The 27,258-nt window shown below is 35.4% G+C and overlaps 1 protein-coding gene across 25 annotated transcripts in view; it reads right to left on the bottom strand.

The window, feature by feature from the left end:
* Positions 1-27,258, bottom strand: part of Nrxn1 (neurexin 1) — a 997,953-nt gene that overhangs the window by 109,731 nt on the left and 860,964 nt on the right. For 15 of the 25 annotated variants that reach the window (XM_090336944.1, XM_090336946.1, XM_090336947.1 and 12 more), the window contains 2 exons: positions 16,617-16,706; positions 14,980-15,299 (listed from right to left, as the gene is read on the bottom strand). In XM_090336944.1, the coding sequence (XP_090193070.1) occupies positions 14,980-15,299; positions 16,617-16,706 (410 nt within the window). The remainder of the gene's footprint in view (positions 1-14,979; positions 15,300-16,616; positions 16,707-27,258) is intronic. The other 10 variants (XM_090336957.1, XM_090336958.1, XM_090336956.1 and 7 more) reach the window with 1 other exon arrangement.

The raw sequence follows: 27,258 nt of genomic DNA, 5'->3' as shown, positions 1-27,258 counted from the left end.
TATTATATAACAAGGGTAAACATACTGGGAACAAAACTGTTGCAGATATAAAGCCAATTATTAAGTGGAATAACTACAAAACAGTAATGCTAAGGACTAATACTATAGTGCTTTGCACAAACCCGTTTCTTTTTTTTGCCAGTCCTGGGCTTGAGCCCAGGACTGTTCTTGGACTTTCTCAAGGCCAGAGCTCTACCACTTGAGCCTCAGCACCACTTCTAGCTTTTTCTATATATGTGGTATCAAGGAATCAAACCCGGGTCTTCATACATGCTAGCCAAGCACTTTAACCACTAGGCCAAACTCCCGGCCCGCACAAAACAGCTTCTATTTCATATCCTCTCTCATCAGCTTGTATTACACATGAGAAAGCAGAAAAATAAATGCTGCCAGTACCTTCCTATTCATCCCAGAAATAATGTAAAAGAACAATAACTAATGCCATCATTAACAACTTTGAGGCACCACCTATTTAAACATATTGCAGAATCAATTCTGCTGACATTTCCTAAGCTTTGTGGAGATCTGTCTTTCTTAAAAAATTCACTCCATTCCCTCAACTTCATTCAAGTCACTGTATCTAATTAGTATTGTGCCGACATGTCCCTTAATTCCTCTGTCTCTCTCTGTCTCTGTCTCTGTCTCTGTCTCTCTCTGTCTCTCTCCCTCTCTCTCTCTCTCTCTCTCTCTCTCTCTCTCTCTCTCTCTCTCTCTCTCTCTCTCTCTCTCTCTCTCTCTCTCTCTCTCTCTCTCTTTTTGCCCATCCTGGGTTTAAGCTCAGGGCCTGAGCACTGTCCTTGGATTTTCTCAAGGCTAGAGCCTTGAACCTCAGCACCACTTTCAACTTTTTTCTATGTATGTGGTACCGAGGAATCAAACCTGGGTCTTCATGCATTTTAGGCAAGCACTCTACCACTAGGCCAAACTCCCTGCCCGCCTTAATCTCTTTTTAAACTCTTCTAATTCTCTATACTCAGGTCCCATTTCAATTTGACAATAAAAGTATCAGATTTTTTTTGGATGCTGAGGTATTTCAACCTCTTCTGGAAATGATATCTACTTTCCAGGGGATCTGTCTTGTTTCGAGCAATAGCCAGCACATACCTGCCATATTCATGCAAAACGTTTCTAAAAGGCCCTCTGAGAACCCTTGGTTGTGGACAGGACTGGCAATGGATCTGCTTTGGGATTTCTGTTGACTCTGCCTAATAAAAAGTCACAGTATTTGAAAATGGTAATGCTCATCAAATGGGTCAACAACTTTTCAGATTCTACTACAGCCAGCAAATAGCAAAGGTCAACTAAAGTGCCAGTGATAAGAGGTGCTTCTGTTTGGTGTGACAAATATAGAGCTTAAAGGAGAGGGGGTAGATGAAGGGATAGGGGAAGGGTGAGCAGATACACTTATAAAGTCATGCACATGTGTGATCATGGAACCTGGCCCTTGAAGGGAAGGTTGAGGTTGGCAGAGGTGGGAGAGGAGAAGGGCAGAAGGGGTGACACTGATTAAGCTCCATTGTACTCAAAGGCCATATAGAAGGATGCTAAATGAAAGCACCTCCAGGATATAGAAACAAAAGCCATATAATGAGTGATTGTTGTCCTTAATGTACTATGTTATCTCTCATCTCTTTTGCTGTCCCTTGGTTATCTCATATTGTTACAGTACTTCACCTTGTTATCTGATATATTGGATATATGTGTATTTGATTATTTGAAATTGGATAGGGAAGGGGGGAAAACAAGATGAGGGGTGGGGTGGGGGTAGGGAAATGGGGACCAAGACATGAGAAAGGGTATCAATGTTTGTGAAGTAATGCACCTTCTATCTGGTGAATACAATGTAATCCTTCTATTAATTACAATAAAATATATGGAAAAAAGAATAATAATGAATATGACCAAAAGCCAGATCGCTTTTCTTCTTAGAGTATGTTGCAATTGTAAACAATGCAAGTGCTAAAATATTCCTCTGGAGAGGGGATCATTAGCACTCCCCCTGCCCTGCTTCTCAGGAATCCACCTGAACTCAAAGTGAGTCCTCTCTGGAACACCATTCACACCTGAGACTATGTAACCTAGTAGAATTTCTTTGTGACCCTCTCATTTCCTTATAATGACAACTCCTGTATCTTCCTATATGGCTTCTTCAATTTTCTTTGGTTTGATTTTATTGTTAGGCAGGAGCTTTACAGTTTGAGCCACAACTCCATCTTTCCTATGTGATCTTATTTGGATAATTTGTGTAACAAAAACTTAAAAAGGAAAGTTTTGATTCCCATATCTCATATCCATATCTTTTTATATCTAATTTTAGATATAATATTAAAAACACATAAGAAATGAATTTTAAAATTGCCCTTTTGTGGTCTCATAATATGTACCATGTTTATACTTTGCAAATATGCATGGAATCAGAAAATTCTGGACTAGATAACAGAATATTTATTTCAATATTACACTATGAACTCTGTGTTTTTTAATGCATTTGAAATCCACTTATTTTCTAAGAGCATACACAGTACAGTACAGTATACACAGGTTAATAAAGCTAAAGTTTTCCTTGAAATGTTTGTCAAAAGGAACAGGAAAAGTTATAAGCTCATCTATTTTCATGCATTTCACATGTATCCTCCCCAAAGTGCTATCAAAACAGGAAGCAGGTTATGCACAGTTCTGTTGCTAAAGCACCAAATGAAATGCAAGGCCAAAAATTGCTTCTTCCTAACATAAACAAAGCTTTAAAACATAGAGTCTGTTATTAACAACATACTGTTGGAACACAGGAACAAAAGGGGTCATCAGAACACTGCTAAGGTGCAGGAAATAGAAAAATTTGAAAGCAGCATTTAGTGTTCATATATACTAGTAGTTTATTGTTGTAGCATACCACAGACAAATTTCATCCGAACATTAACATATGACTTTTATTCTTTTTCTTTCTGAATCAGATTCAGGATACAAAGCCACCTTGTGTAGGCTGTTAAATAAAACATGAACAACTCCAGTAATAAAGGTAATTAAATCATATCTGAGAATACACTGAAAACACTTTCCTTGGATGGTGGGAAGACCCAATTCATAAAGGAGCAAGTGAGTCATTGCTTCACTATTATAGCTTATCTGTTATCCTGTTTCTATGGGTTTCATCTGAACTCTATCTGCTAATATTGAAGAAATTTTATAAATCTTTGTATGGGTATAAATAACGGAAAGGTCTAATAAATAGTTCTTGTTACAAAATCACGACTGTAACTGTGCTGCAGGTGTGAGATGCACAGAAGATATTTGATAATTTGTGATTTTTAAGTAAAGGTATTGTGGATTGACCCTTTCAACACAGTAAAACACATCACCAACTCCTCATGCACATTTCATGTCTATATTTGGTTGTTTGAACAGGTCTTACTGTATATCCCAGGTTAATCTTAAACTTGAAATTTCCTTGCCTTGGCCTCCTGACTTCTGGAGTTAAAGTCTGGCATCACTTGCTGGATTCCTGTTTTTGTAATTATCACGAGATATCATTTCTCTGTATTTAAGGTTGTACATAAAGGGAAAAGTGAAGTCAAGAATATACTGCAACATTTTTGGTATATGCCTAAACTTTTTCTTAAGTTGCCAGACAAAATGTTAGTGATACCAAAAGATAAAAATCAAATGCAGGTTTTATACGATATAACACGCAAGGAGTTATGCTAGGGACTTCAATTTACTCCCGCTTTACTTATGAATAAAAGTAAATGTTTTGTAATCAGTAGAAACCTTGGGCTCTCATAGCAGAGATTTGCAATAGAGCAAAACCTAGATACCTAAGGCCATACAGTATGACGCTAAATGAAAAGACCTCTAGGATATAGAAACAAAAGCCATATAATGAGTGATTGTTGTCCTTAATGTACTATGTTATCTCTCATCTCTTTTGCTTTCCCTTGGTTATCTCATATTGTTACAGTATTTCACTTTGTTAGTTGTTACATTGGATATATGCGTATTTGGTTATTTGAAATTGGATAGGAAGGGGGGGAAAACAAGATGAGGTTAGGGGTGGGGGGGAGGGAAATGGGGACCAAGACATGAGAAAGGGTATCAATGTATGTGAAGTAATGAACCTTCTAGCTGGTGAATGTAATGTAACCCTTCTATTAATTACAATAAAAATTATATGAAAAAAGTAAATGTTTTGAATGTATCATAAAATATAACAATATACTTAGCATCCACTCATATACAATTATCTTCTATTTTTTAATACATCCAATTTTTACCTTCCTCTTCCTTTTCAAGAAAATGCTGATAAACATCAGAGGGGAAGAAATTAATAGGTACAATAAATATATACATGTATTCTTGAAAACTTGTTCACAAAATAGGCAGGATGAATAATTCATGATGCTGATCAAAACTAAGACAATTAAATATGCCTAAAGGCATACTCTTTCCAATTAGATACCAACTAACTACTTAATAAGATTAAACAAAATTCTTTTGCCATACAACTAGAACTAGAAATACCTGAGAAGATCTTAACCTTGCCTGTATTCTGTAAGGAAATTCCCACTGCAATCACTGCCTTTATTAATTCTACATACAGTCCTAATTAAACTTCTCCAGTGGTGATAAAATCATATCAAATCAGATTATACCAAGAATCACAAGCCCAATCTAGTCTCACAGCTGTAAGCACATCCATACATGAGTCTATTTGTGAGCTTTTGAGCTCCTTAACCTGAGCATGATATCAAGAACAGAAACAAAAAAATCACAATTTCAAGAATCAGTTCTGTTCCGTGAATTAACTTGTATCTGTGACCCACCAGGAAGCAGGAAAAAGAAGCCTAGAGAATGCTCAGTGAACAGTCAGCCACCTGAGTCTGATGAAGGGGAAGGGAAGGTTGAGAGCATCAGTGAGCAGTTCCTTGTTGCACAGGAATATCTCCAGCATTGCTGGGTACTTAGCCCTTCATGATGCTCTCCCACTAAATGACAAGGACAGCTTCCTCTCTGAATTATGACTGGCCCTGCCCTCCTCCCCTACTATACGCCCAGCCCTAGAGAAACAGCAGTACCTCCATTCTATAGAAAATTCAGATCTGTGCATGCCACAGGTTGAAGCTCTGATTTAGAGACACAAACTCATAGCAATTTTTCAAAGAAAATAGCTTCAGGGAAAGATGCTTTAATTTATGGTTTGTATCAGGCAATGCTTCACACAAATAATGCTTCCATGTGTCAGTTACTTGACTACAGTATATTTTATGAAAATTACACTTTCAGTATTAAAAATGGTTCAAATGACCGCATTTAGGTTTGTCCTATCACAGAAAACTACATATGCCTACCTAATCTTCACAATAAAGTCATGAGTTGGGACCTGGGGTATTGAGGTATGGGGCTATGCTAGGAACACACCTAGCATGTGGTGGACAAGATTTGCATGCAAGTAGGCATTCTGCAGCTAGAGTCCCTCACCTCTGTGTTATACTGCCCCCTAGCAGTCCAGGCTAGCATTTTCTCTTTACACTGTTGGCTTCCAGTACAAGCTTCTTCATAATCAGATTCTGTGGGATGTTAAGTATGGGCCCATATTGATAAGTGGTGCTTAAGTAGATAGAAATGATATCTAAATAATTGATTGCATGATATGTGGTACATGATTAGCTCTGCATTTTCCAATGTGTAATACAGGTGTATAATATCTGCCTAGTCTTTCTTTTTCTTTTTTTTTTTTTTAAAGACAGTTGGAGGTTATGTAAGTCAAGGTAGAATAAATAATAGACCTTTTCAAGAATTCTTTTCTAAGTTTCATTTCAAGTTTCTGCAAATGCTTATCATTTCCAGAGAAATAAAGGACCAGTGAATATATTCACCAGCTCTGCATGGATGCAGACTCTAAAATCTAGATGATGAGAAGCACACATAATTTGCAGGATTTCTTCCATGAATAAGAGATGGTTAAAATCTATAAATTAAAAACCATGTCAACTATTAAACAAAGATTCTTGCCTAGGATGTATTTGCAAAAGCTACAAAATTTTGTACAAATGTAAGCTGTTAAGGCAATGTTGAAGATGGAACTTCGAAGTCTTTAAACTTACATTTCCAAATCTAAATTATAGAAATTAAGAATTGCACATAGTTGAAATGGGGGTCACAGGGATAATTTAGCTCCATGTCTCTGTATTATTAAAAAGAAAAGTTTTGAATTAGAGCAAAAAATTAAGCCATTAAAGATAGTAACATGATCATCTTTTGCTTACATTTGTAGACATCTGATAAAGACAGTCATATTTTAGGCATAATAACCACCAATGGGTACATTTTCATAAAATACAAAAGATAATTTGCTCAAAAATAAATATAATTCATAAAGTATAACAGCTAATAAAATTATAGCAACGTATTTATTTCTGGTTACTTAGCATTTTTCTGACAAAAGAATATGATTTTGATTCTATTTTTTTTTCCAGTCCTGGACTTGAGCTCAGGGCCTGAGCACTGTCCTTGGAATTTTTCAAGGCTAGAACTCTATCACTTGAGCCTCGGCACCACTTTCGGCTTTTTTCTATGTATGTGGTTCGGAGGAATCAAACCCGGGTTTTTGTGCATGCTGGGCAAACACTCTACCACTAGGCCAAACTCCTGGCCTGGTTCTAATTTTTTTTTTAATTTACTTTATTTTTTTAAATTTACTTTAAAGTTGATGTAGAGAGGGTGTATAATTACACGAGTCAGGTAATGAATACATTGCCTTTCTGTTCATTGTCTTCCTTTCCCTCACTCTCTCCCACTTCCTCCTTCCTGTCTACACCCAAAACTTCATGTTCATCAGAGTTCAGTAAGCTCTACTGCTTCACTTTTCCCCTTAGAGTTCTGTACCCTCTTGCCACCCTTGTGAAGATATATGTGAAAATACACCATCTATAAAGAAAAAAAGAATTATCAAAAAATAAAATTTAAAAGGTATTTCTTGTTCCCATGTCTTGGAGTTCATTTCTCTACACATCTCATTTTATATAAATACAAAGAGGCATGTAGGGATTGTGCCTAGTGTTCCCTTCCTACGTCTTCTTTGTTGGTCTCACTGTGTATAAGAACAAACGTTGAAGGCTGGGAGTGTGGCTTACTGGTAGAGTGCCTGCCTAGGCTGCCTGAAACTGGGTTCCATTTCTCAGTACCACATACACAGAAAAAGCTGGAAGTGGTGCTGTGGTTCAAGTGATAGAGCATTGGTTAGCCTTGAGAAACTCAAGGAGAGTGATCAGGCTCTGAGTTCAAGCCTCAGGACTGGCAAAGACAAAACAAAACAAAACAACAAATGGAAAAGAACAGATGTTGAAAGATAAACTTGTTGAATGAGCAATTGATTGATTCAATTAGTGGACCAAGTAGCACACTTAATCTATAAAGTAAAGTGAAATGTAATTTCTAGAAGTATGGAGTCTAAAGGAAACAATAACAATAAGAGTTGGTCCGTAAGGAATACAGAGAAAGCGATCTGAACAATCCTGTTGTGTGGGAAGGCTTAGGAAGGAAGGGGGCCAGTGGGTGAGCTGGCCTTCATGGAGAAGGCATGCCAGTGTGAATGGATGAGTTTCACCGACTCTGTGAGTAATTCAACAGGATCTGCACAAAGTGATATGGAATGAAACTTCCAATGAGGCAGATTCGAGTACTCGTAGGAAGAACATTTTGGTGATTATGTAGGATTCTGCCCTTTATTCTAAATGAAAGATGATTAAGGAAGACAATGTCTTGATTATATTTCAAAATCGTAGTTGGATGTCTGGATGAAAAAAAAACCACACAGTTGAAGTAGCTATGAGTTTGTGAAGTCAGGCTTGAGAGAGGCATGGTGAAACAGATCAGAAAACTTTCAGTGTTTTGGAGGTGGGAGGAAGAAAGATCTCAACTTTCAATTCAGGCTGCGCTATGTAGGGGGATAATGTAAGGAAGGAAGGAAGGAAGGAGGGAGGGAGGGAGGGAGGGAAGGAAGGACAGGAAGGACGGGAAGGGAAGAGGGGCAGGAAGGGAGAGAGGGAGGAAAAGGGAGAGGAACGGATGAAAGAAGAGGGAGAAAAGGGGGAGAAGAGTATAAGAGAAAAGAAGGAGAGGGAGGAGGACAGGGGAGGGAAAGAGGGTAGATGGGAAGAGAAAAGTGGAGGGCAGAGCAGAGGAAGGGGCTAGAGAGTCCAACTATGAAGAGGTGGAGGAAAAAGGTAACAGGGTTAGGGTAGAGATCAATTGTAGATTCCTTGCCTGGTATTTGTGAGGCCCTGGGTTCAATTCTCAAGAAAAGAAACACAGGAAAGAAAAGAACAAACAAGAAATCAGGAAGTATTGATATTCTGAATAAAGGAAACATACATAAAGGCAGAGGAGCACTCAGTGGGATGTATGTTGAAAAGAAGATGGCAGTGGAGCCTGGGGACAGTGATTTCGCTTTTCTATGCCTCAGTCTTCACATACATAGAAGGCAAAAGCAATATTAAGGAGTATCTTTTAAATTTCTATCTCTTCCACCGGGACATAGGTACTCCAGGCTTTTTCGTTGCAGTTCTGATTTAATTAAGATATTTATTAGAAAGCAGAGGACCACACAGGCTAGAGGAAGATAAAGAATATCTTAGTGTCACTTCTGTTGTCTAGTTCCCACACAGAGCAATTAGCTCTGCTGGCACCATCCACACAGGCTGTAATCTCCAGAGCGGAGAATATGCCTGAATAATAAGATGCCAATGTTCTTTCATAATTGATATGTCTATCAGATAGAATCAATGCATACTTATTCAAAAAGAATTTCTATTTCTCTATATCCACAAGCATTCCTTTTCCTATTGCAGTTGCCCTACCCTGAATGCACGTTTCTTATGTATTGGTCATTGTCCCCAATTAAAATATTTTATGTAGGGAGGCCTAACTTTGCTCAGTACTGTATTTCTATCGACTACCATAATACCGGGGATATTGTAATTGTTTAGATCATATGTTACATTAAGTGGATGAAAGGAGGGATGGATAAATATGTATTTATCTAAGATAAGCTTTATCAGAAAACATCTTAAAACCAAGTTGCATTTGCCAACTGAATCCTTTTTCATTCATTCAGACCTCCAGACTCTCCAAAGTAAATTAACTGCGCACCATTTTCATAAACAAACCCTTTGAAATGTATATGCTCTGGCACTTGTGCTCTTTAGCAAAAAAGGGAGACAGAACACTTCCTAAATAGTACCTACATTTAAATGATTTATACTACATTACAATGATTTACACTCTTTTCACTAGGCACCATTAATTTCAGAGAACATGTCTTTGTATATGTTTTAAAATCTATACCCAAGTGTTTTTTTTCTTTTTCAACATGTACTAAAGCTTGCTTTAAAAAAAAAGTACATTAAGTTATGAGAATTCGGCAGAATGATTGTATTAAGGAAAAGAGAATTAATTATTCATGTCAGCAGTATCCTAAAAAAATGCAGAGTGGTTATCAGGAACACACATAATTACAAGTAATGCTATTACTTTTTAATAAATGAAGCTGCAGCTAAGGTTAATTAATATTTTAATAAAAGTAAAATTTTGTTCTTGCAAGTTACAAAATGCATTTTGCTAGCTGAATATTTCTCGTGGAAATATGTGTAGACCGTTTACATTTTTCAAACAAATAGTATTAATATTTCATGAGTAGCTCAGCTTCCAGAAAGCCCCAGCAATGTCCAAGGTATGCGATACTGTTTTCTTTCTTGAACACTAATTGGGTTTCTTTCCTGAAAACTCCACTGGGAATCACATGCCATTGACTTCAATAGGGTGTCTCATGCATGAAGTATATGTGTCATGGCAGCGTATCACTGATATTATTTTAACAAGGGTTCAAATACTGAGAAGTATTCCCTTGAGTAGGCATGCTAACCCTACACAGAAAACGTCACCATGGAACTTCATGACTCCTCCATTACATTTTCCTCATAGTTACTGATTCTGCCTCAGTCTTGTTTCTTCCCTAGAGTTACAAAATGGAATCCCTTCCCTAAACACCCAGAATCTCTCACAACCTTATTCTTTCCCATTTCTCAACAATTTTTGAGGTGAGATGGAAGGAGATGGCAAGGTCGTGCATTTATTTTTTAAAATACCAGACTTAGTTTCCACTCTATATAATATACAGTGTAATATTTGTTATTTTTCTGACATATTTCTCTTGCAATGGTAAATCACATATAGGCTAACAAAATCCGTGTTCAAGGAAATTTAAATGCTAAAACATGATGCCTTTGAGACTCCAAAGGGATATTATTAGTAATTATCTCAGAACAGAACATCTGATATGTCCCACACTATGGAAAATTGAGAAGTTCATTGCAGGCTTTGGTAAATAATGGTGAGAAGGCCTAACTAAAAGCATGGGCACATAAGTCAATTATGTTACAAAGCTGAGAGAATAAATTGAACTGTTTAGTGACCAATTATTACAGAGAAGCCATAAGGCAAGGTGCAGGGAAGACTAACTTGTGCAACAGAGGACAAGGTGGTTTGCTTATGCTCAAATAGAAACCAGGTCTCTGATTCATATACCCTGTCTATTATATATTATTCCAGAAAAAGATTATTAGAGGTCTGAACTTTGTAACATAGGTATCTAGCTTATTAAATCATCTTGAAAGAAGAACAGAATAGATAATTAAGTGAGTGATCGAAGTATTTTTCAGAAAAAAATGTCAAAATGTTTCCATACACACTGATAAAAAAATAAAATAAAATAAAAAGTAAGAGATTCAGATGCTGGCATATCAAGGCTATAATCCTAGTTCTTTAGACTGCTAGGATCTGAGAATGTCAGTTTGGATTCAGCCTAGGCAGACACATACGAGGAATTCTTATCTCCAAATAGCAAGCAAAATGCCAGAAATAGAAGTGTGGCTCAAGTGGTAGATTGTCAGCCTACCAAGATACTAGTTGTGAGATCAAGGCCCTGCACAGGAAAGAAAAAAGAAAGGACTGAGAGTCAGTGACTTATATCTGTGATCCTAGCTACTCAGGAAGCTGCTATCTGGAGAATTAAAGATTGAGGCTAGAATAATATACTGGAACTTTTAGGACTTCATCTCCAAACTAAGTAGCCCAAGTGGTAGAGCTAGTGCTCTATTAGCCTAACATGTATAAGAAGATTATGAGTTCCAACCCCAGAACTGCATTAAAAAAGGAAGTAGAGATAGAATTTTGCTTATTTACATAAAGATTTATTCATGCCATAAGACACTGCTATATGAGGCAGAAGAAGATAGAACACCAAGCAGTTAAAAACCTGTTCTGATATTCCCTCTTCAGCCTCCCAAAGTTCTCAGATTCCAAAACCTATATACCATCAATTATTTTTTGCAAGTATTTTCTGTCTGAGAATAGCCTTTTGGAAACTTCTTCTAAGAAGATAACCAGTTCTTGTAGAAACACTTAGAAATTAAATATTCAAATAAAATAAGTTTTATAAATTTTCTATATATCACATACTGTAAATATTGTCATCAACATGAACAAAAAGTAATTTAATCAGAAGGCTATTGAATGTTTCCATTATTCCATTATTGTAAGTTATAGGTTTACTAAAGAAAACTTTAATCTGAAAATTGATCATCGTTCATAGTAGAGAAGCAACTATTTGTTTTTTGAAACCTTATTTACTTATGAGTAGGAGCATATGTGAGCTCTTATAGGGCATAGCTTGATAGATGCTTTTGTATTTTCTGACTCTGTGAAAACTGAAATATATTTCTCACTTATTTCTGGCCCTGCAGGATAGCTGAACAAACTTTATCTCATCTATTTGAAATGAATCCAATTTAATTCTGCTTGACCAAAAAATCTGTTTTCATAACTCTAAACATGCAATCAACCTCAAGGTATCCTGCCATTGTAGCTTAAGTGGCAATGTATTATCCCTGAGGAAAATACACTCTCTGATTTAACTAACAGTCTAGCATGGCTTCTGCAAAAAATGAAACAACCCCACCTACTAGACAATTTCCTGAGGCAGTGGATGGATAAAGGCAATGCAAGGTTCAAAGGAGAGACGCAGCATTTCATCTGTGAAGGATTTACAGACCTGCAGCTAGCATGTCACATCAGTCTCATAGATAAACTTCCTGGGTGTTGAGCAATTCTAATAAATGGATACTTAAGAGCACGTGTACCAGTAATGTGTGTAGATTTAAAGGGCAATTTGAAAATCGATTTTGGGGTAATAAAAAATATAACAAATTAGTTTATTATTTGTGTATAAATTGATTTTCATTCCTCTTTGGCATTCCTCTTCTATAGAGGGGCATTGTATTACCTATGTGCTTAGAATGGAGATGATCATTGTCTGAGGCCAGCCACGGACAAAAGTGATACTCTACTGGAAAAAGCACAAAAAAGGCTGCGGGCTAGAAAGCTCAAGCTGTAGAACACTTGTGCCTCCAAAAGACTTACGTTCAACCCCCAATACTACTGTGTCCCCCCCAGTCCCTCACCCAAACCACTATTGCCAGAACTGGGTATTTGTAAGTTAGGATATTAACTCAAAGAATCTGACTGTTATAATTGGATTATGAAAAATTAAAAAAATAACTTTATAAATAAATCCAGTTATCCTTAAGTCAATATCTCTTCTAGTGAAAACAGTAATCACTAATTGTTTACATGATTTGTTGGTTCTATGAACCACTGTTATCTTTAATAATATAATAGACATGTAGCACAGAAAACTTTTCACTGGAAATTAACAAAAAGTTAACTATTTTCCTTATCACCAGTTGAGACTATAAAGTGCATTATTTTTATCTGAGTATCTAGATATCTTCCTTTTCAATGAAACATTTTATGCATTTAAATATATATCTCATTACATAATAAATAGTAATTGATAAAATGTATCAGAACAATGTCAGTGACTCTTTCCTTATTTCAGGACTTATACAGGAGTTTTGACAATCACCATTTCATGAACAATGAACTATTGCTACTAAGCAAAAACCTGATTATTTCAAATTATAGTCATAGATACATTTCCAGCCCTGAATGTTGAATGCTCACTTAAGCATTATTTTATGCAAAGGGAGTTGTCTATTCATTCTTTTGTGCTTCATATTTTTTTCTGGATCAGATTTACTTGCAACATGCTTATTATTAACTCAGCTGTAAGTCAGCCACAACAATGTGAAGTCATCAATGAACTTCCAGGAAAGACTAGCAAGCAGAGATATTGGGCAAGCATAAATCTGTCCAAAGTCATGTTTTTCTCTAAGTGATTATTTTCATATTATCAGCAAACTCACAAATCTAAACAAGATAGAAAATCCACATGAGGCTGGCCCAGCTAAGGACCAGTCTATGAGGGTAGAAATTTCTGTTTGTTGTCAATAGATTGCCATTTCTAGAGCATGGTCTGGTATGCGTAGACGGTAACAAATCTATGGGTAGACTGTAATGTGTAGACTGTAACGTATCTATCTCTATTGATCAATTGATATAGATCGACATAGTGATCAATGTATATATCGATCGATCAATAGAAACATGAGTGTCCTATAGTCAAATGCAAATAGAAATAGTAAGAGGGGAAAACAAAGTATAGAAAAAGGAAAATAAATGTGATAAACATGCAATACAACACTGAGCCATATGTATATATTTGCGTGATTTAGAGATTTTTGTCATTTTCTTCTAGGAAGCTGTTTTTTTCCTTCCTCTCTTTTGTTCCTATCACTTCTTCCTATTCAAAATTAAAAAAAAATCACAACCTGTTTGCATTTTTTTGGCCAGGTAAAGGTATGTTAATTAATAGATGAGGGGTAACATAAAAAGAATTTGGTTTCTATTACTTTTTAAGCATTCTAGTATTTTTCAAGCATTTGGAGTCAAATTAATTCTGAAAATAATTAAAAAAATTATCATCTTGCTCTTTTAAAATTCAGTCTTCTAGAAATGTAAAGATCATGTATTTGGAAAAACTTTGGGTGTCCTCTACTGAAGACATTTACTACTGACAGCAAAATAAAACAATTGTATCTGGATCAAGAAATAGGAAATTTTAAAATAATTATCCATGGAGTATATGCAAAGGCCATAAATATCATTAGAGCTCTAATAGTATTTAATAGTCTTCCACAGCATCTAATAGAATTCCATAAAAGTCTTTTATCTCTGCATTTTCTGATGGAACACCAAAAATTAAATGAGTATGTAATATATAGAAGGCAATAGAAATAAATATGTCTTAATTGTAAGAAGAGATTTACAAATGTAGTACAGCATCCTATTTTAAACTCTGTCTTCCAAAAAGGTTTGAAATAAGACTTAATATGCTCGTTAAAATGAATTCTAAGTGAGAGCATTAGTCACATCTCATATAAAATATCTTATCACAAGATATAAGTAACACACTTTAGATCTTTGTCTTCAGATGAGGTAATGGAGAGATTTCACCAATAGCAAGAGAATACACCCATTCGTCATCAAAAAGGCCACAGGCCTACCAATCTAAAAGTTTTTAAGACTTCAAAATACAAGAGAGCTATTCCAAGCAACATAGCTTCAGAATTAACTTTCCTTTGGTTTTATTTTGATGAAGTGCCGACCTTCACAAACCACAAAAGCCCTTTAACTATTTTTTACTTGCTTGTTCCTTCAACTCAGAGCGAGAGCCATTCCATGTCCTCAGCAGATAGTCAACAGCCCAGCCTGGGTTGGTCCACAGACACTGATTCAAACACTAAGAGCCAACCAACCAACATACAGCCTTGATAACAATCACCCAAGGTCTAACCCACCACACCGGACCCCAATTCCTCCTCCACCGAATCCATTGCATTCAGCAAGCATCCAAGGAAGCCTAGTTCCTGACCACGGAAAAAACAACCCAACTTCAACAGGACATGCAAGCAGAAATCCCAAACAGAACTCCCCAAGGGGGGAAAAATAACCAAAGGCACTGGTTACCTGGCTAACGGGTTCTTTCGTGGGAGGTTTTCCTCTTCTGGCTGTGCTGGTAGCCAAGGTGGTGGTGGTTTCCATGATGGATGTGGACATCTCAGACTGCATGGCAGTGGCTGTCGACTCAGTTGTCATAGAGGAAGGCACTTCACCCACCAGTCTCACGTTTCCCGCTATGGCGATGTTGGCATCGTTTTCGGCTGCCATATTCAGAACTTTCAAGCCATTGTAGTAAAGCCCAGAGAGCTGGCCCTGAAAGGGCTGGCCCTGATCTTTCCCGCCAATTATTATGGTGGCTTGGCTATTGAAGATTGTGAGCTGACGCCCTGTAAAAATAATATTACATACATGCAAAAATGTTGATTGTGAACTCTACATTCTACAGATGATTCAAAACAGAGCTTTCATGGGGTGGATAATGAGAGCAATAAACTATAAGAGAGGCATTTGACTCATAATTCATTGCTTATAAATGGAGTGTCCATGAAATGCAGTTACTGGCAAATACTTGTAAATTCTCAACTCATTGTAAATGTAGTGCTTTTGCTAAAAGACCAATCAAAGATATTACAAATCAAGTTTCAGTAGATCCCTTTTTTTGTTTTGTTTTTTCTTCCAAGATCTTATATCGATGGTCTCTAAATTTTTTTTAAATTTAAGAAGTGTGACACATTTAACATTTCAAGTATTTTGTCATCCTAAAAAAATACCTCTGACAGAAACTCATCTGTATTCTATTCTTTAGAAGGTTTATCTTTTTGAAGGCATTGTTATTTCAATTATTTGAGTTATTTTTCTGGCAATCACACTGAAAAGAAATGTGTAGTTTACATTGAGCATGTCAGAGACAAAAGAAATTCCAAAATATTTTTTTTCTGATTGGTTTTCAGCAATTCTATCAAAATAAAAAAGGATGAAAAAAGAAAAACAAAGCTTTAGATGTAAAAAAAGCGGCTTCGGGAATGATACACAAACCAATGGAGAAATTATGGCACATTTCCATCAAACAGCAATCCTTAGAAACAGTACCATGGTCATCAAATTGAGTATCCAGTTTTAGCAGATTTCTCTCTGCTCATAAAAGGCATGCACACAACTTTAAGTTCTGTTTTAATTAGGGCTGGTTCCCAAATGTCCTTAGAAGGTTGCAAACGTTAAAGGGACTTCATTTTGACTGGCAATCCATATTGCCCACTATTTAAGATTCCTAGAGTTTAAAGCAAAGAGTTGTTGTTTGGTTGGTTTTTGTTTTTCAGGACCATAATAAAGATATCAGAACTACATGTATTTTAGTTAATAATTTAGAGGCTGGAATATGGAATATAATCTATGAATGATTTATCACTTTGGGTTAATGCTTGCTGTGAGTACCTTCATAGATTGAGTTAGTGGATTATATTTAACAGTCCCTTTAACCTTAAGTTAACTGGGCATGATTATTAAACCTCTAGTACGTCTAACATGTATAGAAATTATTATACAAGGTATGCAAATATTACTAGCTACATTTTACTGTTTTAAATTTGTTTTTAATTTAGTTTTACGGAAAATTTATTTTTTATGTTTATTAGTGTTACAATGAAGTACTACTTGGTTATGTTCAAATTATTTTTTTATTTGAAGTTTTAATCAATGTTTTTTACCTTTGTCGAGTAGCCATTCATCAACTACTCGACCAAGTCGATATGGAATTCGCTGTCTAGCAATCGCCAGGCGCTCGTTATCATTGTTTCCTTTAAAGTTTAAAGAGACATTTCATTGGTTAAAATCTGTAAGGTCAAAGGTTAAAAGTTAATACTTAAAGCTCCAGCTATACAGTTGCCACATGATTTTTTGAAATTTGGAATTTTAAAAAGTTCTACCTAGAACACTTCATGTTTCAGACTTGTCATTCATTCATTTATTTTATTTTAGCAAACAAAATTATTCCTAAGTTAATTGAAAATTAGAAATCTGCATTTGAGCTAGGTTATTAAACTTATGTTATAGACAGACCGAACAACCAATTTAAACAGCATAGAATAGCTTTACAAAAAAAAATGACCATTGACCTCAGGGTTTTGTCTTTTTGATGTTTCTTATTAACTAGTTAAACATGTTCAGCTACAACAGGTTTAAGTTTTCAAAATACATTCCAACTCTTATTCCAGATTAGTCATTTATGAACACCAAAACTTTACACCATTTTCAGCACACAAAGAAGCATCTGCAATAGGCTCACATACTTTATTTCCTATTGAGAAAACAGATTTCCTCATTTGTTTCTTTTAAGTAAACCACAAAGTCCAAACAGTTCTGTGTTCTATACAAATCAGATTATCAATCACATGGACATCACAAGAGATTACATTCTGCATCATCCAAATGTGTGTTAGGAAAAGGCTTTGACAAAAGTGACCATGCATCCTCAGAGTCAGTGAAGACTGACATTGTCAGGTTGAAGTATGGAGCATTTGATTAAAAATAGTATGTATATGTTTATACTCTCTAATATCTGCTTTTCTTTTATTAAGTTGTTCCACAAAATGTATGATAGTTTAAGGTTCAAATATATGGCATAAAGATTGGTCCTATTCATAGATCTAAACTAAATAAAAGTTTCATTTCTTTGAGAAAAAAAAAAAGCCAGCTACGAACATTGTTGAGTTTGACCTTGAATAACACAGCCAAACACATGAGAGGTTTTTCTTGATCTATAAATCACTTAGGAAGAATTTGGACTGACATCTCAGGGCACAATTGTGTGTATTGCAAGAAGAGAATTTCTATTCTATAAAAATTAATGAAATTTTGAGCCAAGATATTTTGGCAATAGCTTTGATGATGAGGAGGAGGAGGTGAAGGAAATCTTAGATGACAATACTACCTATATAAAGTGACTGGCACCATCTGTTATGAAAAGAATGATGAATATTTCTTTTCTCAGATTGAGAATGTCTTATAAGGTGTTTTCACTTTTTTAATGCAAGTACTTACCAAAATAATTATAGCCTAATATTGATCCTACTCTTTTGGAGAGATAGAAATGTCTTTTTGACTTTATCAATTAGTCATTCAGGTGGCAATATTTCATACACAATGTAATATTTCATTCTACAATGTAATTATTAAAGTTAAAAATACAAACTTAATGGAAACATTCATATGCACTTGTTTGTATTATGTAGTCAATTTAATAGTGTAAAATAATATGTTATAAAGTGGGAATATATTTTTGATAAACTGATGATAATTTTTAAAGTATACAAATATTGTAAAAAATTCCAACTTATATGTCAGTACACAATGATTCTCTGTTGTGTGCTTTAACAGATGTATATTTTGAAAATATGCTAAAGTCTAAAGTTGTTTACTCTAGGGAAGTGTGATTATTGTTTAATTAGGTGTTTTGTTTTATGTAAGTGTGATTATTGTTTAATTATGTGTTTTGTTTTATGTACGATTTATACAATGTTCACAGTGCATATGCATAATTTGAAAAACACATTTTCAAAACAAATACTATTTCAAAAATGCATATCCTTTTCTTGGTGGACTACTTCATTACCCAATATTCACACCACTTTATTTGTGTACACGTTTTGGAACAGACTTATAAACTTAATTGGCCCCTGTGCTATTTTCCATGCTAAGGTGTTCCTGTCATCAGGAATGACCTACTTTCCTCTCAGATGCCATCCCAAACCAGGTCACAAAGACTTCTCCCCTCTTCATGTTGCAGTTTTTAACAGGACTTCTTGCATCTGTCTACAATAAACCCCACCCATTCTCTACAGACTAATCAAGGCCTAATCACACCACTGACACACAATCCTTCTAATTGCCTTTAAGGAAGAAAAAAAAACAAAACAATTCCACCTCTTCAATAAGATGTCTGAGAAATTTCATGGTTTTCCCAACCCCTTCCCCATTTCCTGGCCATCACAGATTTACTTTCCAGTACTGAGTTCCATGAAACTTCCTCCAATCCTTTGAATGATCTTCTTTCTCCTCTCTGGGACTTGTAGCTACTTTTTCTTTTTCCTTGTGGGTTATGGGGCTTGAACTCTGGACTTGGGTGTCGTCCATGAACTCTTCAACTCAAGGCTACAGCCCTACCCCTGAGCCACAGCCCCACTTCCCGTTTTCTAGTGATTAACTGGAGAGAAGAATCTCAGGTTCTTTAGTTCCTGGGCTGGCTTTGAACCACAATCCTCAGATCTCAGCTTCCTGAGTAGCTAGGATTAGAGGTGTGAGATACTGTGCCGGCTTTGTAGCTACTTTTATTGGAGATGTTTCTCTTGTTCCTATTTCATTGCCATCTTTTCTAAGCCAAGTATGACTTTTTAGTGGCTGAAAATTGCTTGCTCAGGAGCTATATTCCTTGATCTCTTCAAGTTAGATTAGGACACCAATCTAATCTGGAAGCTTCCAGCAGTTCCTAACACATCCTGGTAGAAATAAGCATACTGAATTTTTAAAAAAAGGAACTTTTAAATTAAAGCTGAACCTCGCTGCGATCAAGTAGTCTGTGTAATGTGTACACTCTTGCAAAATTCTTATCACATAAATGTCCACAAAAATAACTGTAGAATGAAGTAAAAAGTAGGAGCTCATTATCTTTAATTTTGCTATGATATAGGGTTGGCCTTATAGAAAATACAAGGTGTAAAACTTTCAATTTGACTGGCAAATATCAAAGACAAATATAATTTTAAATGATCATTAATTTTATTCATCTGTCTGTATCTTTATTGATTGATTGATTTTAGTTGGTTTGAAGTCTAATAAAAGACTTGAACGTCTGTTACAAGTCAAAGGAGGCACAAGTTGACAGGTAAAGTAGAGAAACAGACAAGACAGCCAAAAATTCAAAGGAAACCTGAAGAGAATCTTTGCACAGTGACCTATTCATCTCCTCATATCCTATATCAGAGAAGAGAAATCAATAAAAATTGACTGCTAATTGATCTATTCATTTTGCATTACTGTAAGAGATCAGGAAGAATTGGAACTTCAAATGCTTATAAAATTCAAATATTCATTCGTATTTATGAAAACAGAGCATATTGGTGAATGGTTAAAAGGTAACAATTCATTCTTATATTTCCTCTCCTGTAATAAAAACAGAAATAATAATTTTATTCTGTTTGTTTTTCCTCCAGTTAGCTTTGTGTAGAATAATATCAATTTATACATCAACTCAGTATGTCCCCCTTAACATAAAGGTCTCCTTGGAAGTAATTTGCAAGGAAAGGAACTGCATGAAAATTTTATGCTTATTTTCTCTGGAATTGCTGAAGTATTTTTACCAGAAAGAAATTGTGTCTCTTCCATTCCTCACCTAGAGTAACATCACCAAAACCAATTGACAGGAACAAACTCTAATTGGATGTGGCCACATAGATAGAGGATGCTGGATGTAATAGGTACTTCAAACAGGGTACCAAAAGTGAAGAAAAATAAAAAGGAAACAGATCCTTTATGGAATGTAGTACTTTCTATTTTAATTAAATCTACTTGCATATTTTCTCAAGAAGAGGTAAATTATTTTTGCACACACATGTGCACACATCTGCACACATTTGTATGTTTAAACTCCAATTTGTTGGTATTTGGAATTGACTCGGTTGTGAGATCAGGCCCCAGAAAACTCCCTTACTTTTTCTATTACAAGAAAATGCAGTCTTATAAGGTGTCTGTTGGTAGTCCAGCAAGTTGACTGTCACTAGGCACTAAGACTGTCACTGCATGTAAGAGCAATTGTGAGAAATTGATTTCTGTTGTTCATAAGCTTCCCTATTTATGGTATTTTGTTTTAACAGCACAAATGGATTAGACACATCTATCAAAAAAAACCTAAGTCCTACTTTATGGTGGCAATTTTACAAGAATTAGGAGATTTCAAAGAAAAAAATTTCTAAGAATCAAGGTAATCAGTAAAGACCAACAAAACTAAAATTCTTCACTCGGAGTAAAACTTCATCAAAAAGAGAAAAGATAGTCAGATCATAATTTTGTACTTTTGGGGCATTAGAGATAAATTACATGAATATCTTGTTATATTTTTTTTCCTGGCCATCTTAAAGCTTAACTCTTGTTTAATTTCTCCTTGAAAATAAAAATGGCACTTTCTGATGTGACATAATAAGATCCTTGGATAAAAAAAATTAAAAAGCAATGCTACAAACCAAAGATTTGTTCAGAAAACTGTGAAACTAACCAACAAAGAGATACTTGCTTTGTTTGAAGGTTTGTTTTCTGTTTTTAACATTGAAAAGGAAACACAAAAGAGTTATGAAAGTTATATATACTTCAAAAGAAGATTGAGAGTCTGTTTGGAGACCTTTTGATTTTTAACTGAGAATAAGATGCCTGCATATTATTGAGTACATAAACAATGTTTAACAGAGACTTATAAAATTAATCTACCTTTAGTGGTCGCATAATCAGGCAATTTTAACAAAATCATGTATGTTCAGTTGTTACTGAGATTTTTTTAAAAAGTACATCAATAAATAACTCCACTGGAAGAATGAACATGAGTGGATTTTGAACAGCAAATTGATAACATTTTGATAAAATGTACCTATTTTAATGAAAATATTTGCTTATGTGTCACTTTATTTTCAGCATTATTAAAGATATATCTTTGATAAGTATACATATGGCTCCTGTCTGATCTACAGTTTAATTTTGAGCAACTTAATTCTAACTCTGTGAACCCTAGTTACTATATATTTTTCAATTCCTTTAGCTAAATCAACCCACTTTAAACATGCCATTGCCTTTGCCTTATATATTTCCTGCATTTTGGCGTACCCTTCAACTACTCATTCCAACATGCTTGTGTACATGCACAGACACACTGTACTGAATCTGGCTAACATGTCTGCTTTAAATGTTAGTTTATGTTCTTCTAGTAACCATTTTCCATGTTTTCTATACCTTCAATAAATTATTCTAGAATACTACACACTATTGCAATACTTACATATAATAGCTATGGTCCTGGTAAAAATAATTTCATAAATGATTCTTGATGTTATAGATTCCTTAAGGACAGGAACCATACTTGTCTTGCTCACTGCTATGATACCTGGTGCTTTTTACTAAGTTAACTCCTAAGAGAAAGTTAAATCTATTGAAAGCATTCCTATTGAAAGTGATGTTTTTTGTTCAAAATTCATAAAACAATACTAGAGATATAGCTCAGAGGTAGAGTGATTATTACCTAGCATGTACATGGCCCTTGGGTTTTGCTTCTAGTACCACACACACACACACACACACACACACACACACACACACACACACACACACCACATAGAGAATTCACAAAGCAGCAATGTGCTTCATGTTCACTGATTCTAAATATATAATTGGACTCAGTAATCATACTCCTTTTTCATTAATTAGGGTTTTTATCATTAGAACAAACAATAGTGCAAGAAAGCCTGTTAAATGTTTTATGCTTAATTATAGGCCATAATGTACATTCCAAGTGGGCCTTACTATAATACATTCACATTGGTCAATGAATTAATATTTCTTGGGATCATTTTCTTCTAAAACAGAGAGCAAATGGTTGGTTTGGTCAGGGGAAATTTCTAAAATTGCTTCATTTCGCTAATGAAATGTTGATGAGATAGTCTTGTGCTCAGTGAACCTTCAGATATATGAATCCTTGCCAAGACTTTCTTCTTCTGAGGCTTATTTCAGTAGTAGCAGCTAAAAGAAATTAACATGTATATACTCTCTAAGGAGCTTTGGCTTCCAAAGTCAATCAATAAATATGTCACTGGTCCATAAAGAAAACTGCTTACTTTTAACTAAAGCACAGACCATATAAAGTAGGAACTTAAAGTCAAGGCTGGACCAGCCATTTAGCTTAAGTGAGTTCCTGTGTTCTGGAAAAGCAAAATAGCTTTTTAGTAGGAAGGTGCTCTTATGGAAGACAAGTGAATGAGGGAAAACAAAGAACTACTAGAAAAATAGGAATAATATATCCAGGTGTTCTTATGCTTTGCTATCAAACTTTGTCTTAGTATATTGCAAATATCTGTGACAGATTTTTTTGGTGAAATTATTTCCATTAAAAACTACTGATTTTAAAAGTATCTTAAAATTTATATACAGGTTCTCAAAATATTGTTCTTTTTTTCTGGTTAGCTGATGCATTGTTATCATTAACTAGTCTTTCATCATTAAAGTTAAATGACTAGATTCCGAGATAGTCCTTTTACAAATGAATAAGCCTGACGTGGCAGATAGAAGAGGTGACATTCATTTAACCTTCAAAGATTTCTGGTCAGAGTTGGAGATCATGCAACCCCTCACAGACTTGGAGTTTATTGCCTGTCAGGATGATAACCGCAACACCCTTAGCTACCGTCTGTCTCTTATCACTGACAGCAAAATGTTGTAGTGGAGAATAGTGAAGAAAAGCTCTTAACATATCTGGCCACCAGAATGGTGGTCTATCTCTTTTGTGCAGTTTGGACCTTGCTTAAATAGATTTTCCCACTTATTCCTGGTAATGATTCTAAGCTACAAGTACCTGCACTGTTTGTTGTTGTTATTGTTATTTTGGTTGGTAGTGGGTCTTGAAGTCAGGGCCTGGGCACTGTCCCAGAGCTTTTATCACTCAAGGTTAACACTCTATGACTTTGAGCCACAGTGCTACTTCTAGTTTTCTGGTGATTATTTGGAGATAAGAGTCTCACAAACTTTCCTGCTCTGGGTGGCTTTGAACTTAAATCCTTAGATCTCAGCCTCCTAAGTAGCTAGGATTACAGCCATGAGCCACCTGCCCAAGTCTACCTTCACATTTTATAGATGGAAAAATGGAGACTCAAAGAGATAGCATATATAGAGCATTAGCATGCATAGTGGAAAGAGAAAACATTGGAAATCAGACATTTCCAACTCTAAAGCTATTCCATGGGAGAGTTCTTGCAAAAAAAAAAAAAAAAAACAATCTCCCCTTATTGCCAGAGTCATAAAGGCTTTGCGGCACTGTCTCATGTAATAGAGAGGGTGTAGATTATAAGAATACTGTGGGTCAGTTTTTATAAGAGGAGAAATACAAAATGATGATATGCCAAAACTTCACATCTTTTTCCCTTGCTCCTTTCTTACCTCTGCCTTTCCCTTCACTTATCTTTAAAAACCCTGTACTTCCACATGGCTTCATAATCAGGCTGTGAATTAACATCTAGCTTTTTGGGGGCATGTTCTATGTTTCAGAAAACATTTCACCTTCCTTCTCTAGATCTAACACTAATAGTCTGTGTCTTTAGAATGGTTTGGGTAAACGGTAGGAAACAATCTGATACACAGGAGTCCATTCATAAGCACTGACTGTGAAGTCTGGAAGTATTGTGTCAGGCACACACTAGCACACCACATGGATTCTTCTGAAGGGTTTGTATTTTGGGAAGTCAAGAGGGCATATTAATTTAACAAAGATTTATAGAATTTAATGTTTACAAATAACAGATAGTAGATAATGCATTATAACTGCAAATTGCCAAGTATTGATTGTACTTGTGATAGAAATTCAGAGAGAAAAGCAGATTAGAGCAAAATAGATTAGAACAAAGAGAACAAAGTGGGTTAGAAGAAAGAAAGTGTGATCATTGTTGGTTGCTTACTTCTATAATCTTGTAATCCTAGCTATTCAGGAAGCTGAGATCTGAGGGTCACAAGTCAAAGTCAGCAGGGGCAAACAAATCTATGAGATTCTTATCATCAGTCATCAGCAAAAAGCAGGAACTGGTAAGCATGCTCAAATGGTAGAATACCAGTGATGAGGGGAAAAGGCCAAGCAAGAGGACAAAGCCCTGAGTTCAATGCCAGTACTGGCTCCCTGAAGAAAAAAAAATATAAAAAATAAGGTGTGATCCCACAGGAAGGATTATGCAAATAGTTATTTATTCTATAGCTTCAGGAGTAATCTCAAATAGTATAATTCCTTAGAAAGCTATCTTATCACAGATGGGAACAGGTGGGAAGGAGGGTAGAAGGCAAATCTATATTTCTTTCCTGAGGTGACTAAAGGCCAGAAAACTAGCTTCATTAGAAGTGATGTTCATTCATGTCCTCACTTCCCGGATAAATGCTACACAATAAACATTACTTTGTATGATCAGATACACATATACATTGTGTCCTTCATGAGATATGAAAAAAATGATACACATGCTGTTAAAACTACTTAGTAAAATAGGATGCAAATTGGTAGAAATTTGACTGAAGCACACAAAGATAAAAGTGTTTGTTAAGACTAGTAGAATATGGAGTATTGTTTAAAATGTGTAATGCTACAGTATGAACCATTTTTCTCCCACTACTTCCTTAAACACATAAAATCATACAAATATTCTCTGTGTTATCTTAATGCAATACAACCCAAGGGTGCTGTCATTCAGCTGACTTAGTTTTCACAGCTGTAGAGAGCATACACTGCTGAAGTAGGACAGCGCTCTGTTCGTGACTAATGCTTCAGATGACATCTAGTCTCCTTCTGTGAAACAGTAGGCCTTTGTATCCCATTAAACAATATCTTCATGGGAGACTGCTGTGATGTTGAGCACAGAAGGCCACAGGCTGTCTATTGCAGAGTTTTAATGGTGCTTTAGGGAAAAAATTATAAGCTGAGTGCATGTCTAACTGACTTGAGAAATTCTCCCTTCTGACCCTCTTTTATATGGAGCTATATAGTGTTTTCTTTACACAAAGGTTTCTAGGGGCACTGTTTGCTATTAACTACTTATATCCAAAACATTTTGGTTTTGATGGTGTCTCATCAGTACAATGACAAATAAAGTTAAGATTGTATATGGAATTCACAGTCATTTAACGTTAAACATTCACATACAGCTCATTTCCCAATGCAAAAAGACTAGGTATCACACCAAAAATCAGGAGCAAGAAGTTAAAAGGAAGAGAGACCAGCAGATAACCAGACAGAAAACCTACTTTGATAAACTAGAGATCATCCTGTACTTTGTGTCATGCATACTGCAGACGTCTTTTGTACTCACTGTGTAGACTTAAGACAGAAGAAGAATGAGTTAATGGTTATCAAAACAGGGCTCTTGACTGACATTGGTAAACAGTGAAAATGCAACCCAAGGGCAGCTTCGTATTACCTTACAAATGGCATTGTGCCATTTTCCTAGATTTTGAGCACCTTCTAAATCATAATGTCATAACATTTCTACTAATCCACCCTAATACAAACTTAGATCTATGCAAGTTTTTGATGTCTGGAAAGTCAGAGGGATCCGTGGAAAAGAATTTCTACTAGTTGCACCAATCTTAACATTCAACCTATACTTCCCTTTTAGATTGTTCTTTGGAAGAGGAAATAAGTGCATACCTTATATATTGTATGTGATGCCCTGTGAATTGCTGAGAGCATTTATTATTCTCCAGTGAAGAAAATAAATCAGATAAATATAGCAGCCTAATTTCATTTTCAATGGACTTAAATCTGTTTCTTTTACTTGTGATGTTGAAAGATTATTTTAAACCTGTTACAAAGATGAGCTTGTCAGATCTGCATAAGTAATTAAAGATTAGATACAATGGACTGACTGTGGCACATCTCTTTATTTATTATTATATTTCTAGATCTTATAAAAAGTTAAATGCCTGAAATAAAACATGTATCTGTGAAGAATATGTAGGTGAAATAACTCTAAACCACTTATCCTCAATGAAAATGGTCACATCTGCCAGCAATCATTTCTTGAAAGTAAGCACTCATGTGATGAGAGAAAAGAACTCACGATGAACAAGATTCTAGGTCTAATTACTGGAATCAAAGCTTTCCTTCACTGTTAATTAAATTCTGTATAAAATTAGATCAGGAGCCTAATGTCGTTTGGCTTTGATCTTCTCATGAGCAAATAGACATTTATAAGAATTGAAACAATATATGTAACCAACTCCTAAGAACAGTGCCTGGCACAGAGTAAACATATCCAAATATTATCCTATGGATAAGGTTGTGTTTTTGCCTTTTATCAAGTATATAACCATATACTATTTATATCAAGTAAGTATTTTCACCCACTTTATCACAAGAGAGTTGTCGCAAGTGGGAAGAAGGGTAGAAGGTAAATTTATATTTCTTTCCAGAGGTGACCAAAGGCCAGAAAACTAGCATTATTAGATGTAACTTTCTTGCATGTCCCCATTTTCTGGATAAATACTATTCAATAAATATTACTTCGTATGATCAGATGCACATAGGCATTGTACCTTTCTGCTTCTCTCCTAAACGTATCCTCCTTT

Source organism: Megascapheus bottae, chromosome 7 (assembly GCF_031878675.1).
Source record: "Megascapheus bottae isolate mThoBot1 chromosome 7, mThoBot2.hap1, whole genome shotgun sequence".
In the NCBI taxonomy this organism is placed as follows: Eukaryota; Metazoa; Chordata; class Mammalia; order Rodentia; family Geomyidae; genus Megascapheus; species Megascapheus bottae.
This window is presented reverse-complemented; position numbering and strand designations above follow the sequence as displayed.